Genomic DNA, 18203 nt, shown 5'->3' with positions numbered 1-18203 from the left:
TTTTCTAGCTCCTGTTATAACTTGTAATCTAGGAGTCCTGGCTACTGTTCGGAGGCCTGTAAATTATGCCCATCAGGGTCTTTTCACCCTTCAAGTTTTCTAACTCTACCCACAATGATTCTACATCTCTACTGTTACTGTTTTCTAAGGATTTAATTTCATTTTTTTACAGAGCCACCCCTTCTGCCCCCGCTTGTCTTTCTGATACAATGGATATCCTTGAATGTGTAACTTTGTTTAAATGTAGTGACACATTACCTAAGAAGTACGGTCTACACCTATCTATGTATTAAGAATCCTTTAGAATCTACAGACCTTTCATCATTTACCTTTACTTGAGTGGTCCCGGTTCTGGGCTGTACCCTCCAAATATCCGGACCTGCCTGTCGTTTTTTTTTGCACTACCTTACTTTCCATTTTCTACTTATGATTTATAATTTAAATTTTTATTATATTTACTATCAATTTGTACTCCAGGGAGCGCGAAGCACAGAATCAAATATTGCTGTGATGATTGTACACTTCAGTATCAATTGTTTGGCGACAATAAAGTAATAAAGTAAAAGTAAAGTATCACAACAACAACTTCACACTCAATGTCAACAAGACCAAGGAACTGATTGTGGACTACAGAAAGTGGAAGTTGGGAAAACACATACCAGCCCTCTGAGGAGTCAGCATTGGAAAAATAAGCAGCTTCAAATTCCTTCAACATCTTGGAGGATCAACCCCGGTTCCAATATACCGATGCAACCATGAAGAACGCATGTCAGCAGTCTTACTTCATTAGGGTCTGAGAAGATTTGGTACGTCACCAAAGACTCTTACAAATTGCTACTGATGTACAGTGAAGACTGGTTGCATCACAGCCTGGTACGGACTCTTCAATGCACGGGAATGTGAGAGGGTGCAGAGAATTGTAGACCCAGCCAGCTCCTTCATGGACACAACCCTTCTACAATCAAGAACATCTTCAAGAGGCAGTGTTCCAAAAAGGCAACATCCATCACGAAAGGCTCCCAACATCATGTTACTACCATCAGTGTAAGAGGTAAAGATGCCTGAGGACCCACACCCAAAACTTTAGTAACAGCTTCTTCTCCTCCGCCATCCAATGGTCAATGAACACTACTTTGTTCTTCCTTTCTTTGTGCTATTTACTTTCATAGTAATTTTATGTCTTTGCACTGTTCTGCTGCCACAAAACAAAGTCAATGATAATAAAACCTGATTCTACATTTTAACAGGATGAACCACGAGCCTCACCCAGGGGCAGTACACTTGGCGGCATAACCAAGTTCTCAGACAGCTGGCATCAATCTTGTAACAGAGGTGAGTCATCACAAATGCTCTCTCACAAACATCAGCAGGAAATGTCCACATTACACGATTTGTACCAGCAGGCCAACCTCCAGAGCACCATATAACAGCAAAAGATGTAAGCATTCTGCAGGTTGCTTGGGATTGGAAAATGGATGTGAACTTGGAAAAAAAGCTTGTGTTTCCCCCAGACATTGCAGCTACAACACTCCGGCCAGACATGGTCCTATGGTCCACAACAGCCAAGCTGGCATATGTTGTGGAATTGACAGTACCATGGGAAGATGGTGTTGAAGAAGCTTATGAGAGGAAAAAGACTAAATACTCTGAACTGGCAACTGAAGCTGCCCAGAATGGCTGGAAGACCAAGATCTTCCCTGTAGAAGTGGGAAGCAGGGGATTCGTTCTTACATCTACGACCAATCTATTGAAGAAGATGGGGGTGAGGGATCACTTCCTCCAACAAGCAATCAAGTCCTTGTCAAGTGCAGCAGAAGAAAGCAGCAATTGGATTTGGATTAGAAGGAAAGACAACAACTGGGCTGCAAGATGAAGACAGGAGGGTATGGAACTGAGGAGGGTGTATCTGGGACGCCAGGTAGCACCGTTGAGCCCTCTGGAGACGTCGTGGGCTTATCAATGAAATGTCAAAGAAGGAGGGTGTCCACCTGATGACCCCGATGACGTACCTACCCTCCCTCCTTGTCACCACTCCAAACCCACTGCCAACATCAAGAGTGCCAACAACAGGGATTGAAACATCAAGTCCTAGTAGCTCCACTACTAACTTAGGTTGGCATTTCATAGCTCAATTTGCAAAGTGTGAGCAATTTAGGTCACCAACTGAAAAGTCAGATGCAGTATCTGGTTCCTGCATTTTTAATTGTCAAATGCTTCAAAAGTTCATACAAACTAAAATGCAAAATCTGGTTACACCTGAATACAAAGTGCACACAAATCAGATTGATACAACATCAAAGCAAGATACTGAGAAATCAATCAACAGAATTAATGTAAAATTATGATGTGATTGTCGATGCTCTTGGCCGTGGATGGCATTCAAAGCGAAGAGAAATTTGGCATTTAGGAAATAATACCAACTTTAAAAAATTATTATTTTTATTTATAGCAGAGTCTTAATGAAAAAAATATATATATCACAATAAAATCAAATAATCCTTTGGTTAGAAGACTTACTGAATTTTCATCATCATCTTCAATTTCTCTTTGCTGCTCTTGATGTCTTTTAGCTTTGATTTCCATTGCTTCACTGATTAAATCTCTCAGAATTGAAACTGATTTGGCATTTTTAATGAAAGGGTGCTGCATCAAGAAAAAGAAACAAAACAAACGAATAAATTCACTCTCAATATTTGGAAACAGTCAAAGGAATTCAAACTTGCTAAACTATAATTCTTAATTCTCAAGAAAAGAAAGGTGAAGAGTAAAAAGCATTCTGTGTTGCTTTTTCAACCACCTTCTCTGTGCATATTGAAGAGAGATGGGTCCTTCTTTTTTGGTGTGTGTTTAGATTCTCCAGTTGATTTAATGTCCAACAACTACAGAGATGTACAAATAGCAAACACTGTTTGCTCCTCCTCAAAGTGTGTCTGAACCAAGGTTTGTTCAGGACATGAATGCCTTTGCTGTGACACTAAAATAGACGTAACAGTTGCTAGTTCGCTGTATGCATGGATAATGATTCCTTTGTGGAGTAGAAATGTTATCAGAGCCAATTGCATTAATCACATATGCCACCATCTTTCGAAGGGGAGAAAGTTTTCTAGGGTGGGAAGATAATGGGGAACAATATCCTGAGTTAATATATAATCAGGAACAGCTCTATTTCTATCTTTGATATCTCTTTTTTTCCTTTTTGGTCATAGGGTGTTCTTTTGAACACCCTGACCTGGAGATATGCTCTAACTTCAGTTCTTTATGGGAAAGGGACCTGCTCTCAGGGCCTCATAACCGGCTGCTTTTTGACATCCCAAGGACGCAACCTGGAAGACAAGCCCACCTTCGGGGTTCCAGATTTTTGTGACTCTGGGGACGTGTTGATTCTAGGCTGGTGCCCCTGACTGAAGCGTCGCAGGAAAACATGCAACACTGGGGGCAGCAGGTTAGATGTCGGAGGTTGTGTGTCCACAGAGCTGCACCTTTTTGGTGCTGACTCTGTAGGTGAAGAGCTTGGAAAAAGCGACGCAACAGACTCTTAACATCATAAACCAGTAAGTGGATTGTTATATCTCCCCTGTCACTGTGAAACAGAGACATTTCTTTTTCCCATATATATAAGAGCGAGAGAGCGCGAGAGATAGAGAGATATGTGGTATGTTGAATTACCAGGTGAACGATTAGTTTTTTGGGGTCCTGCAAGTCTGTGTCTTTATTAATGCTTTGCTGCATGCCTAAATACTTGGTGGAAGGTGCTGATGCTTCTTTGCTGGTGGGGGTGGGATCATTGCCTTGCTGCTGCTTGTGAGGGGGAGCTGGCGGTGGGGGGGGGGCTTTGGGGTTCTAATGCTTTAACTGTCATTCATTCTTTGGGGTACTTCTCTTTTTTCATAGATGTCTGCAAAGAAAAGAATTCCAGTATGTATACTGTATACACTTCTCTGACATTAAATGTACCTATTGAAACCTATTGAAAGTACAAAAAGGAAACCAAAAGACCCAAATTTAATTCATTTATTTGGTAATAACATGGAAGAGCTTAATAAATAACTGATGTGCAAGACCAGTGATTATTATCATAAGAAAGCAAACTGATTTTGTTGTATTATTACACAAGATTCTAACAAATGCCAACATAAATTGTAGATAAGCAATATATACATGGTTATTTTATTTTCCAAGTTTAACCACAATGCATTTAACTTGCCACAAATAATTAAGCTTTACATCCTCCAATGCTGAGGCTTTATTAGACACTAGTCAGGCCACACTGTCAATGCTTTTCGGCCCATATCTCAGAAAGGATGTCTTGTCATTGGAGAGAGTCCAGAGGAAGATCATGAAGATGACTCTGGGAATGAAAGGGTTAACGTATGAGAAGTGTTTGGCAGCTTTGGGCCTGTACTCACTGGAATTTAGAAGAATGCTGGAGGATCTCATTGAAACCTACTGAAAGTTGGAAGACTAAGTAGGGAGGATGCAGAGAGAATGTTTCCTATGGTGGGGGTTTTCAGAACTAAGGGGTACAGCCTCAAAATTGAGGGGCAACCCTTTATAGACAATAGACAATAGGTGCAGAAGTAGACCATTCGCCCTTCGAGCCTGCACCGCCATTCTGAGATCATGGCTGATCATCTACTATCAATACCCGGTTCCTGCCTTGTCCCCATAACCCTTGATTCCCCTATCCATAAGATACCTATCTAGCTCCTTCTTGAAAGCATCCAGAGAATTGGCCTCCACTGCCTTCTGAGGCAGCGCATTCCACACCTCCACAACTCTCTGGGAGAAGAAGTTCCTCCTCAACTCTGTCCTAAATGACCTATCCCCTATTCTTAAACCATGCCCTCTGGTACTGGACTCTCCCAGCATCTGGCACATATTTCCTCCCTCTATTTTGTCCAATCCCTTAATAATCTTATATGTCTCAATCAGATCCCCCCTCAATCTCCTTAATTCCAGCGTGTACAAGCCCAGTCTCTCTAACCTCTCTGCGTAAGACAGTCTGGATATCCCAGGAATTAACCTAGTGAACCTACGCTGCACCTCCTCCACAGCCAGGATGTCCTTCCTTAACCCTGGAGACCAAAACTGCACACAATACTCCAGGTGTGGTCTCACCAGGGCCCTGTACAAATGCAAAAGGAATTCCTTGCTCTTGTACTCAATTCCCTTTGTAATAAAGGCCAACATTCCATTAGCCTTCTTCACTGCCTGCTGCACTTGCTCATTCACCTTCAGAGACTGATGAACAAGTACTCCTAGATCTCTTTGTATTTCACCCTTACCTAACTCCACACCGTTCAGATAATAATCTGCCTTCCTGTTCTTGCTCCCAAAGTGAATAACCTCACACTTATTTACATTAAACGCCATCTGCCAAGTTTCTGCCCACTCACCCAGCCTATCCAAGTCACCTTGAATTCTCCTAACATCCTCATCATATGTCACACTGCCACCCAGCTTAGTATCATCAGCAAACTTGCTGATGTTATTCACAATGCCTTCCTTTAATTCATTGACGTAAATCGTAAACAGCTGTGGTCCCAATACCGAGCCCTGTGGCATCCCACTAGTCACCACCTGCCATTCCGAGAAACACCCATTCACTGCTACCCTTTGCTTTCTATCTGCCAACCAGTTTTCTATCCATGCCATCAATATCCTCCCCCCAATGCCATGAGCTCTGATTTTACCCACCAATCTCCTACGTGGTACCTTATCAAATGCCTTCTGAAAGTCAAGGTACACCACATCCACTGGATCTCCCGCGTCTATCTTCCTGGTTACATCCTCGAAAAGCTCCAATAGATTAGTCAAGCATGAATTGCCCTTGGTAAATTCATGCTGGCTTGGCCCAATCCTATCACTGCTATCAAGATATGCCGCTATTTCATCTTTAATAATGGACTCTAGCATCTTCCCCACCACTGATGTTAGGCTAACAGGACGATAGTTCTCTGTTTTCTCCCTCCCTCCTTTCTTAAAAAGTGGGATAACATTAGCCATTCGCCAATCCTCAGGAACCGATCCTGAATCTAAGGAACATTGGAAAATGATCACCAATGCATCCGCAATTTCCAGAGCCATCTCCTTTAGTACCCTAGGATGCAGACCATCTGGACCTGGGGATTTGTTAGCCTTCAGTCCCATCAGTCTACTCATCACCATTTCCTTCCTAATGTCAATCTGTTTCAATTCCTCTGTTACCCTATGACCTTGGTCCATCCATACATCTGGGAGATTGCTTGTGTCTTCCCTAGTGAAGACAGATCCAAAGTACTTACTAAATTCGTCTGCCATTCCTCTGTTTCCCATAACAATTTCTCCCAATTCATTCTTCAAGGGCCCAACATTGTTCTTAACTATCTTCCTTCTCTTCACATACCTAAAAAAACTTTTGCTATCCTCCTTTATATTCCTAGCTAGCTTGCGTTCACACCTCATTTTTTCTCCCTGTATTGCCTTTTTAGTTAAGTTCTGTTGCTCCTTAAAAATTTCCCAATCATCCGTCTTCCCACTCACCTTAGCTCTGTTATACTTCTTTTTTAATGCCATGCTATCTCTGACTTCCTTTGTCAACCACTGTGGCCACTTTCCCCCCTTTGAATCCTTCCTTCTCCGGGGGATGAACTGATTTTGCACCTTGTGCATTATTCCCAAGAATACCTGCCACTGCTGTTCCACTGTCTTTTCTGCTAGGATATCCGACCAGTCAACTTTGGCCAGCTCCTCCCTCATGGCTCCATAGTCTCCTTTGTTCAACTGCAATACTGACACTTCTGTTTTGCCCTTATCCCTCTCAACTTGCAGATAAAAACATCATATTATGGTCACTACCTCCTAATGGCTCCTTTACTTCAAGATCACTTATCAAATCCTGTTCATTGCACAACACTAAATCCAGAATAGCCTTATCCCTGGTCAGCTCTCATACAAGCTGCTCCAAAAATGCATCCTGTAGGCACTCTACAAACTCCCTACCCTGGGGTCCAGTACCAACCTGATTTTCCCAGTTCACCTGCATGTTGAAATCCCCCATAACTACTGCGACATTTCCTTTGCCACATGCCATTGTTAACTCCCTATTCAACTTGCACCCAATATCCATGCTACTGTTTGGGGGCCTGTAGATAACACCTATTAGGGTCTTTTTGGCCTTACTGTTCCTCAGTTCTATCCACACTGATTCTACTTCTCCTGATTCTATGTCCCCCCTTGCAAGGGGCTGAATCTCATTCCTCACCAACAGGGCCACCCCACCCCCTCTGCCCACCTTTCTGTCCCTTCGATAGCACGTATACCCTTGTACATTCAATTCACAGGTCTGATCCCCCTGCAGCCATGTCTCCGTTATCCCAACAACATCATAGTTACCCATTCGCACCTGAGCTTCAAGCTCATCCGCCTTATTTCTGACACTTCGAGCATTCAGATATAGAATTTTTAACCCATTTCTCCTCTCTCTGTTTAAATCGCTGCCTATTGTGCATAACCCAGCTCCCCGAACTCTCACCGGGCTATACGCCCCTTGAATTTTGTTGTCCTTCTTAAATTTACTTACTCTTTCTGCATATTTAACTCCATGCTCCGTCAGACCATCCCTCTGCATATGTACCCTCCTTATCACTCGTTCCGCCTCACCTTTCTCTACTTCACACTTAATATTCTGGAACCGTGTAGTCCCCACCTGTCCTTTATACTTCATCTCGCTATCCTCTCTCACATTCTGGATCCCTGCCCCCTGCAAATTTAGTTTAACCCCCCCCCCAAGCAGCACTAGCAAACTTTCCTGCAAGAATGTTAGTACCCCTCCAGTTCAGGTGTAAACCGTCCCATCGGAACAGATCCCACCTTCCCTGGAACAAAGCCCAATTATCTAAAAACCTGAAGCCCTCCCTCCTACACCATCCTCTCAGCCACATATTGATCTGTATAATCCTTCTGTTCCTCACCTCACTCGCACGTGGCACAGGTAGCAATCCTGAGATTGTTATCCTGGAGGTCCTACCCTTCAGCTTCGCACCTAACTCCCTGAACTCACTACACAGGACCCCCTCACTCTTCCTACCCACGTCGTTGGTCCCTACATGGACCACAACATCTGGATTCTTGCCTTCCCTCTCGAGAATAACCTGCACCCGATCTGAGGTGTCCCGGACCCCGGCACCAGGGAGGCAACATACCATCCGAGACTCCCGATCTCCCCCACAAAATCTCCTATCTGCCCTCCCTGACTACAGAATCCCCAATCACTACCGCTGTCCTCTCTTCCCTCCTCCGCTTCTGAGTCGAGGGTCCAACCTCAGTGCCAGAGACAGGATCACTGCAACTTGTTCCTGGTAGGTCATCCCCACCAACAGTATCCAAAACGGTATACTTATTGTTAGAACAGAGGTAAGAAGAATTTTTTTAACCAGAGAGAGTAGTGAAATGTGGAATGCTCTGCCACAGACTGCAGTGGAGGCCAAGACGGTGGGTATGTTTAGGATAGAAATTGATAATTTTCTGATTGGTCAGGACATCAAAGGGTATGGAGGTTGAGTGGGATCAGGGATCAGCTATGATGGAATAGTGGAGCTAACTCGATGGGCTGAATGGCCTAACTCTGCTCCTCTGTCTTACAGTTAGCTACTGGAAATCTGGCATAAAAACTAAAAATGCTGGAAACACTCAGCAAGTGAGGTAGCATCTGTAGAAACAGAAATAAAGTCAACTTTTTAGGACAAAGACCCATCATTCAGTGGAATGTGGTGCCTGGTGACAATTAATGAAGAGAATTCCAAATAAATTTTATTTTACTTTTTTACCTTCCCACTTTCTCCAAACACTTAATTTCTTTTAACTGTATAGTGAGTTTTATGAATGGTGACAAGACTCATGATTTTATCATCCATATATTTTCAGTAATAACCGCAGTATAAACAATCATCAACACTTCATAGGTGACAAAACACTTCAGTGATCGAAGGTCAGAGACTTGAATATTTATACATTTCATAGGTTCACTAAGTTAGTCACAACTTGACTGAGCAATAATATTATTTCTCTGTTTACTTCTGCTTCGTGTTAAGTGTTTATTTTCATGGTTTGCTTTGTTGGAATACTTGGTGGTTTTCCCTACTCGCCTGCCGCCTTCTCTTCCCCATTGAGAATGTATTTCACATTTCCCTACTGTATTGGCATTTCATTCTGTTACTTAGCCAGTGTAAAAATTCAGCGAGTTCCATTACTTTCCAAAGTTTTCATTTTCTGATTTATGTTGTACTTGAAAATAGCTGCTTTTTTTCCCACTGAAGTATTGTATTTTGAAGTACCAATTTGAACAGTGTAATTTATCCTTTGTTCTTTCATTTTAAGTTCAATTTAAAAGCTGTTCTGCTGCCGCGAAACAACACATTTCATGTCATAAAAGATAATGATAATAAACCTGATTCTGATTCAAGTTCTACATCTACAGCAAAGTTGCCTATTTTATAAAACAGGACTTTTCAGGTGATTCAGAAGTATAATTTTCAGTCATTCAAATAATTTTCAGAAAGATTCAACAACATTGCCTTTAGGCCATCTTGTCTGCATGAACTTGCGAAAACCCTTTGGAGCAAAAAATTAATTTTCAGTTGCTTACAATATAATTGCAAATGAGATTTCAATCCACTTCTTAACATTTTGGTGGCTGTAAAATAAATCTAGTGGTAATATTGTTAATCATGAAACGAGATCCATCCTTCCATCCTTACATCTTTTGGTCACATGACTGATTCTCAAATGCCTCGTTAGTTCAGGAATAATTTGGGACGGAGAATAAACAATGGAATTATCACTGCTATTCACATCACAGGAATAAATAAATTAAATCCTTTATCAACTCAGGATGTAAAGCTTGGAGAGCTTGAAGCTGAATCAAGTGAGGGCACTGCTGTGGAACTGTATCAAATACTGCTGAGAAGGACTGTATGAAATTACAGCACACACAGTACTTTGGGAAAGGCAGTCTCAGCTTCAACCAAATAAAGATGAAAAAAACAGTGCAAATATTTTGAGAGGCAATGGTTTAAGCAATTAGCTTTCAAATTCCATCCATCAACAGTGGAGGTGCGAATTTCAGGCTGACTTGATTAGGTGTCAAGAATTCTCACTGTTTCTTGAGAGAAATGTACAAAAATCATGTCTCCAGATACTAAAGGGTACTTGTTTGGCAAGGAACAAGACATGAGTTAAGCAAAGAAATCTGTTACATTTCGAAATTTCTATTTATTTTATAGTACACCAAAAAATGGAACTCTCATGGGATTAATGGTTGAAAATAACAAGCTATAAAAACAGACTTTACTTCTCCAACAGCTTTATTCAGTATCATACAATGTGGGAGCCACATACGTATCTGTTCTCTATCTGCTTTATATTCTGTGTTGTGGGGTTTATATGTTAACTAGTCATATGAGTGGGGTTGCAGTAAAAGCAAAGGGAATAATTTACATATTCTTGCTTACTTCATGGCAGATTCGTAGCTTGGGACCAGCGGCGGTCACATCTTTTGCTGACTACTGAATAGCACTTGGCTTACATTTGGGTACTTGTACACTTGAGTTTCATCACTTCAAGACTGCATGTTTGCTGATTGAATAAAGGACTTGACTTTTGGAGCTGTGGGCACGTCATGTAAGTATAACCACTATGTAGCAGTCACAGGCTAGCAGCAATTGTTTTATTTTAGTATTTGTTTGATTTTGCTGCTACACACTTTATTGCCGAAAAGTTAGTTTGAGTTCCACCCAAAACCTTGAGTGGCACTTCAACATAATGCGGAAGAAATTCTGCATTATCAGAGAAGATACAGATAAATCCTTGTCAATATGGAGCACAATTTGCAGAATAATGCTACTTTTTTAACATGTGACAATTACTTATCAAGACCATAATTGCATATTACAGCAATGAACCCACATCAAGACCATATGGTGTACAAAGAACATCTTTAACAATATGCTATGCAAATATTTTGAATCAAATAGTTCCAAAGTGGCAGTTTTACAAATAAGCTATTATTCACCTCAACACTTTTCCACTATTTAGGTAAATTATCATAATCTGCAGTAGACCTTTATATTCTTTGATTTATCTTCCTTAATTGAATGTAGAACTATTTTTTCTGACAATAATATTCCAAAATTGTTTGTAATACTCAGCAATTAATCTGTCTCTAACTCTTATTATAGAAAAGATCTCTAAAAATCTATCACATCGAAAAGGGCTTCCTAATTTCAATTCTGAAAGACTTATACTTACGTTTAGATAGGAGGAGTGAGTGGATGATGTGCAGATGGATAGGGTGAGAGGTAAAAGATATACAGTTAATGGAGCCAGTTGAATCAGGAGAGGGTCTAGAGTAAAGTGGAAAAAGGACAGAAGGAGAGTGGTTACCAGAAGTAAGAAAATTTGATGTTCATGTCACCAGGTTGCAGATCACCAATTTCTTCTTCTTCAGCCCGTGACCTTTCCCACCCACCTGATTCACCTATCACCTCCTAGCTAGTCTCCTTCCCTCCTCTCGACTTTTTATTCTGGCAACTTCCTCTTCCTTTTCAGTACTGAAGAAGGGTCTTGGCCTCAAATGTCAACTACCTATTCATTTCCATGGATGCTGCCTGATCACTTTAGTTCCTCCAGCATTTTGTGTGTGTTGCTGTAAACTACCAAGATAGAATACGAGAAACTGTTCAGAGACAAAATCAGGTTTAATATTACTAATATACGTCATGAAATTTGTTCCTTATCTGACAGCAATACATTGCAACACATAATAATTTTTTAAAACTATAAATTACTATAAGAAATGTATCTAAAAATTAAATTAAGTAGTGCAAAAAGAGAGCAAAAAGATGTGAGATAGTATTTGTAAGTTCATTGTCCATTCAGAAACCTAATGACAGAGGGGAAGAAGCTGTTTGTGAAATGTTGCGTACATGTCTTCAGGCTCCTGCAACTCCTCCTCGATGGTAGTAGTGAGAACAGGGCATGTCCTGACTGATGGTGGGATTCATTGGTTAGGGGAACAGGAAGGAGGCTCTATGGACAAGAGCAAGATTCCTGGATAGTTTATTGCCACAAGGGTGCCAAGATTAGGGACATCTTGGATTGAGTCTATCCCTGCTATTTCCCTCCTCTTTCTCAATATCTCTGTCTCCATCTCTAGAGACAAACTGTCAACCAACATCTTTCATCAACCTACTTATTCCCAAAGTTACCTCAACTGTAACTGTTCCCACCCTATCTTCCCACTCTGGCTTTTTACTTCTTCTCACCTACCTATTACATCTCCTCCTCCTTCCCTTTCTCCTATGCTCCACTCCCCTCTCCTATCAGATACCTTCTTTTCTAGCCCATTACCTTTCCCAACCACCTGGCTTTACCTATCACTTTCCAGCTAGTCTCTTGCCCCTTCCCCCCCACCCCAACTGGTTATTTTAGCATCTTCCCCCTTCCTTCTCAGTCCTGAAGAAGAGTCTCAGCCTGAAACATTGACTATCTGTTCATTTTCATACATGCTGCCTGACTTGCTGAGTTCCTCCAGCATTTTATGTATGTGCTTTGGATTTACAGCATCTGCAGACTTACTTGTGTTTATAATTTGTTACCTATCTATAAGTGTTTTTCCTTTTCCAATAACTACCTACTTAATTTTTTTCCTCTTCTACTTTAGTAATTTCATATCCCAGAATTTTAATCATCTTTCTATCCACTAAAACAAGGTAGTGGAATTTCCATCTTTCACCAGGATGACCCATGGGCAATCTACTCCTCTCATGAACATCAGCTAGATCAATCCCCTACCCTTGCGGGCATTTGCACCAATCCATCTATCTTGAAGAATTTCTCTCACTTTCATCCACTTCATCCTCCCCATTGATGAAAATCACAAGACTACAGATGTTGGCAATTTGAAATAAAGGCAAAAATCCCTAGGTACACTCAGCAGGTCAGGCAATATCTATTGAAAAGAAATGGAATCATCAGTTCAGATCAAAAATCCTTCAATTCACCTGAAACGTTAACTGTTTCTTTTCCTTAATGATTCCTGACCTGCTGAATGATCCCAGCATTTTCCATTTTTATTTCATTCTGCCTGTCGTGTTTAATGAGCATTCCTGAACGAAGACAGCTAGGGATGATGTAACTGAAGCTTTCAAACTATTGAGGAGAGTCAATAGGGTGGATAGAAACTAATCCTACGGGCTGGAGAATCTGGGACGGGGCAGGTTCAAAAAACATGTCAGGCTTTTCAGGAGCAAAGTTAAGAAACACTTCCACAGCCATTTCCTATATCTGGAATTCTCATATACAAAAGACAGGTAAAGGTTGTTTATTAATTTTCCCTCCACTATCAGATTGACAGAAGTAGTTTGCCATTGCCTTTTTCTGGGCAGTGTCTTTACAAGACACTCTTTAGAGATTGGCTGCCGGGCGTCAGTGGTTGCATCACCAGCTGATCTACTTCGGTCTTTGCTTCTTTTGTAGTCCTGGCTTCTTTCTCTCTCTTTTATCCCACTCTTTTTCTTTCTCACACTCCTTCTCTCTTTCATGCCTTTCTCTTTCTTGCTCATGTTCTTTCTCTCTATATCTTCTCTCCTTTTCAACTTCTAGTCCTTTTTCTCACGTTCCATTTTCTTCTTCTAGTTTCTTGTGAGTATCTCTAAATTTGCCAATTTCTCAAGGAATTAGGTCTCATTCATCCTCTTCATTTTGATAGCACTTCTGTCTTCCTCCTCTTTCTTTCCCTTTTTCCTCTTTCTCAGATGTGCATCTTGGTCTTGGGAAGATGTAAGCAGTTCTCTGGAATATTCTCTTATTAATCCTTCTGTTGCTTCCTTTATGATCTGACCTCTCCTCTTATTTTCCTCATCCACAACATCATCTGGAGACATTCTTATTTTTGTATCTCCATTGACTCTTTTCTTTTCAGCCTACTATTCATCAAGAAGGGATCTGGTCTTTGCATCTACTTTTACAAGCAGCCATTTGATTCCCACTTGAAGTTCATGCAATAAGCTTAATATATGCGGAGTATATTCTGGTTCTTTATATTCTCAAAAACCGAATGCTTGCAACTTTCCTGAAGCTCCTTGAATTCTCTTTTAGCTTAAAACCAAGCCACATTTCACAAGTAATTGCTTGAATAACAAATGAGAAACTTTCTCAGATATGTTGCCTACAAAAACAACTGTTGTAGAAACATAAAAACATAGAAAACCTACAGCACAATACAGGTCCTTCGGCCCACAAAGTTGTGCCGAACATATCCCTACCTTAGAAGTTACTAGGCTTACCCATAGCCCTCTGTTTTTCTAAGCTCCATGTACCTATCCAAAAGTCTCTTAAAAGACCCTATCGTATCCGCCTCCACCACCGTTGCCGGCAGACCATTCCACGCACTCACCATTCTCTGCGTAAAAAACTTACCCCTGACATCTCCTCTGTACCTACTCCCCAGCACCTTAAACCTGTGTCCTCTTGTGGCAACCATTTCAGCCCTGGGAAAAAGCCTCTGACTATCCACACCATCAATGCCTCTCATCATCTTATACACCTCTATCAGGTCACCTCTCATCCTCCGTCGCTCCAAGGAGAAAAGGCCGAGTTCACTCAACCTGTTTTCATAAGGCATGCTCCCCAATCCAGGCAATATCATTGTAAATCTCCTCTGCACTCTTTCTATGGTTTCCACATCCTTCTTGTAGTGAGGTGACAGAACTGAGCACAGTACTCCAAGTGGGGTCTGACCAGGGTCCTAAATAGCTGTAACATTACCTCTCAGCTCCTAAATTCAGTTCCACAATTGATGAAGGCCAATGCACTGTATGCCTTCTTAACCACAGAGTCAACCTGCGCAGCTGCTTTGACGTCCTATGGACTCGGACCCCAAGATCCCTCTGATCCTCCACACTGCCAAGAGTCTTGCCATTAATACTATATTCTGCCATCATACTTGACCTACCAAAATGAACCATTTCACAATTATCTGGGTTGAACTCCATGTGCCACTTCTCAGCCCAGTTTTGCATTCTATCAATGTCCCACTGTAACCTCTGACAGCCCTCCACCGTATCTACAACACCTCCAACCTGTATTCAGACCACTGCTTTTGTCACTTACATGATTCCTCCAAGCAGCAGGTTCCTTCCTTGGTCCAAATTGCTTTACAACTAGAGGCACAGTGGTTGGTACCAACACCTGTTTGTCCTTTGTTCGGCAATGATTCATGGTGTGCAGCTTGGAGAGAGTGTGGAATCATCTAGTACTTTTCTTCATTCACTTTCAGTTGACTCTGTTACAGAGGATATGGCATCCAATCAAGTTGCAGTTGTCTCAGCCACTCACATCCCAACAATGCTGGCCATCCTGTTTTTACCCATACAAACCTAATGTAGCTTGTTGGTTGCTGTATTTCACTGATACAAATGTCATCCTCACAGGAGTTATCTTTTCTCCAGTGCAAGTTCTTAATTGGATATCTGCAGGTTTCAGTTCAGTATTTTTGAAGTTTCATTAAAACTCATTTTGTTGAATGACTGAAACAGCCGAGACAGTATCCAATTACATTTTAATTAATTTGCTGTTCACTTCTAGTATAAGCCATATTGCTTGCCTCTGGTTATTTTTCACTCTGTTGTAAATCTCAAGGCTACTCAGACCTGTGTCACTCTCATCATTACCAGATTTTTCATCAACAGCATACAGATTAATGCGTTTTTTGAAACTGCAACGATTCCCTGTGCAGTCCATTTGTGGCACGGCTGGCCGTGTAGTGATTAACACAACACTGCACATACCAATGAACCAGGTTCAATTCTCGTTGCCGCCTGTGAGGAGTATGTATGTTCTCCCCATGACCACGTCCATTTCCTTCAGGTACTCTGGTATTCCCACAGTCCAAAAGACAGACTGGTTGGTAGGTTAATTGGTCATTGTAAATTGTCCTCTGATTAGGCCATGGCTAAATCGAGGGTGCTGAGCAGCGTGGCTCCAAGGTTCAGAAGGGCCTACTCCGCGCTGTATCTCAATAAATAAATACATTTATTTTTGACTACAGGTGTCCCCCGCTTTTCGAACGTTCGCTTTACGACACCTCGCTGTTACGAAAGACCTACATTAGTTACCTGTTTTCGCTAACAGAAGGTGTTTTCACTGTTACGAAAAAAGGCAGCGTGTGAAAAAAACGTGCGAGAAAAGGCAGTGCGCGATAAAAGGCAGCGCGCACCCCGAGCAGCCAAGCTCCTCCCCCGGAACTGCATTCTACTGGCATTGCTTAACACGTGCCTGTGAGCATCTGTGCTTTATGTCGATTTATTTTGAGTAGCCGTTAACAAGCTGAGCTCTAAGGCATCGGAAAAGCCTAAAAGAGCTCGTAAGGGTAAAACTAGCGTAAAACTAGACATAATTAAGCGTTTCGATCGTGGTGAACGAAGTAAGGACAAAGTGAGTTTGGCTTGTGGAAGTTGATGAAGATGATGTTGAAGAGGTTTTGGCATTCCATGACCAAGAACTGATAGATGAAGAGCTGATACAAATGGAAGAGGAAAGGATAACAATCGAAACTGAATGCAGTAGCGAACGGACCAAAAGTGAAGTCCTCCAGGAACTGAATGTGAAGCAACTGCGTGAGATTTTCGCCGAAATTGACAACAATGACTGCAGAAAAGTACAACTTTAATTTTGAAAGCATACGTAGGTTTAGGGTATATTTGCAGGATGGTTTGAGTGCTTACAAAGAACTGTATGATAGAAAAATGCGCGAGGCTAAGCAGTCAAGTATACCGTCGTTTTACAAGCCTTCCACATCAGCCACAGCAGACGACGAACCTCGAGCTTTGACATCGAGGCAGGCAGACATAGAAGAAGATGACCTGCCTGCCCTGATGGAAGCAGACGACGATGAGATGACACCCCAGTGTCCCACCACCCCAACCTCCGACGACTCAGCCAAACACACCATCATCAGTGTGCTCGCTGTCTTCTTGATTCCGGTAAGTGATACTACACTGTACATACATTATTTCTACTTTATATAGGTTGTGTGTTTTTAAGTGTTATTTGGTATGATTTGGCAGCTTCATAGCTTAAAGGTTACTGGAGAGAGTGTTTCTGCCGAGAGCGGTTGCGTGAGATTTTCGCTACGGTGGACAAGCAGCAATGATTGCAGAAAAGAATTTCTACTTTATATAGGCTGTGTATTTATCATATCATTCCTGCTTTTACTATATGTTACTGTTATTTTAGGTTTTTTGTGTTATTTGGCATGATTTGGTAGGTTATTTTTTGGGTCTGCGAACGTTCACAAATTTTTCCCACATAGATAAATGGTAATTGCTTCTTCACTTTACGACATTCCGGCTTACGAACCGTTTCATAGGAACGCTCTACCTTCGGATGACTGGGGAAACCTGTACTCAACATACTCTTTGTATGTATCCTACATTGTTGCATTTTCTGCAAGCTTCACCTTTAAATCTGCATGCCCCTGCCACAACGGTAACACAATTTGTTTGGCCTGGCCAGGTTCTGTTTAGACATTGCAATTTTGTTCACACTCACTTTCATTCCTGACTTAACATCAAAAGATATATTTTGTATTGAAAAGACAGGCAAGAAGATATTGGCAGTCGTGTGGCTCTGTTGGTAAGAGATGGAATTACATCTTTAGAAAGAGGTGACCTCGGGTCAGAGAACGGTGAATCTTTGTGGATGGAGTTAAGAAACTGCAAGGCTAAAAAAAAACATTATGAGAATCATATATAGGCCTCCAAATGTAGCCAAGATGTGGGGTTTTAGAGCTCCTTGTGCTTGAGCCTGTTCAGGGAAAGGCTATTTTAGATTGGGTATTATATAATAACCCAGGTCTTATTGGGGAGCTGAATGTAAAGGAACCCTTAAAAGGCAGTGTTCATAATATGATCGAATTCATACTGCAATTTGAGAGGGAGAAGCATAAGTCACATAATCAGTATCACAATGGAATAAAGGGCATTAAAGAGGCATGAGAGAGAAGCCTGCTCAAGTGGACTGGAGGAGGATACTGGAGGGAATGATGGCAGAGCAGAGATGGCTGAAGTTTCTGGGAACAGTTCACAAGGAACAGGATAGATAAGTCGCACAGAGGAGAAAGTTATCAAATGGCAGGGGTAGGCAACTGTGGCTGACAAAGAAAG

General features: G+C 41.6%; 1 protein-coding gene and 1 pseudogene across 3 annotated transcripts in view; both read right to left on the bottom strand.

Annotated features, from left to right (window-relative positions):
- stk3 (serine/threonine kinase 3 (STE20 homolog, yeast)) overlaps nucleotides 1-18203 on the bottom strand; it is a 581025-nt gene that overhangs the window by 195031 nt on the left and 367791 nt on the right. For all 3 annotated transcript variants that reach the window (XM_063059845.1, XM_063059836.1, XM_063059856.1), the window contains exon 8: nucleotides 2518-2643. In XM_063059845.1, the coding sequence (XP_062915915.1) occupies nucleotides 2518-2643 (126 nt within the window). The remainder of the gene's footprint in view (nucleotides 1-2517; nucleotides 2644-18203) is intronic.
- LOC134356673 (RNA-binding protein 25-like) lies at nucleotides 13651-15289 on the bottom strand (annotated as a pseudogene).

The sequence above is a fragment of the Mobula hypostoma genome, chromosome 1, assembly GCF_963921235.1.
Source record: "Mobula hypostoma chromosome 1, sMobHyp1.1, whole genome shotgun sequence".
Classification (NCBI taxonomy): domain Eukaryota; kingdom Metazoa; phylum Chordata; class Chondrichthyes; order Myliobatiformes; family Myliobatidae; genus Mobula; species Mobula hypostoma.
This window is presented reverse-complemented; position numbering and strand designations above follow the sequence as displayed.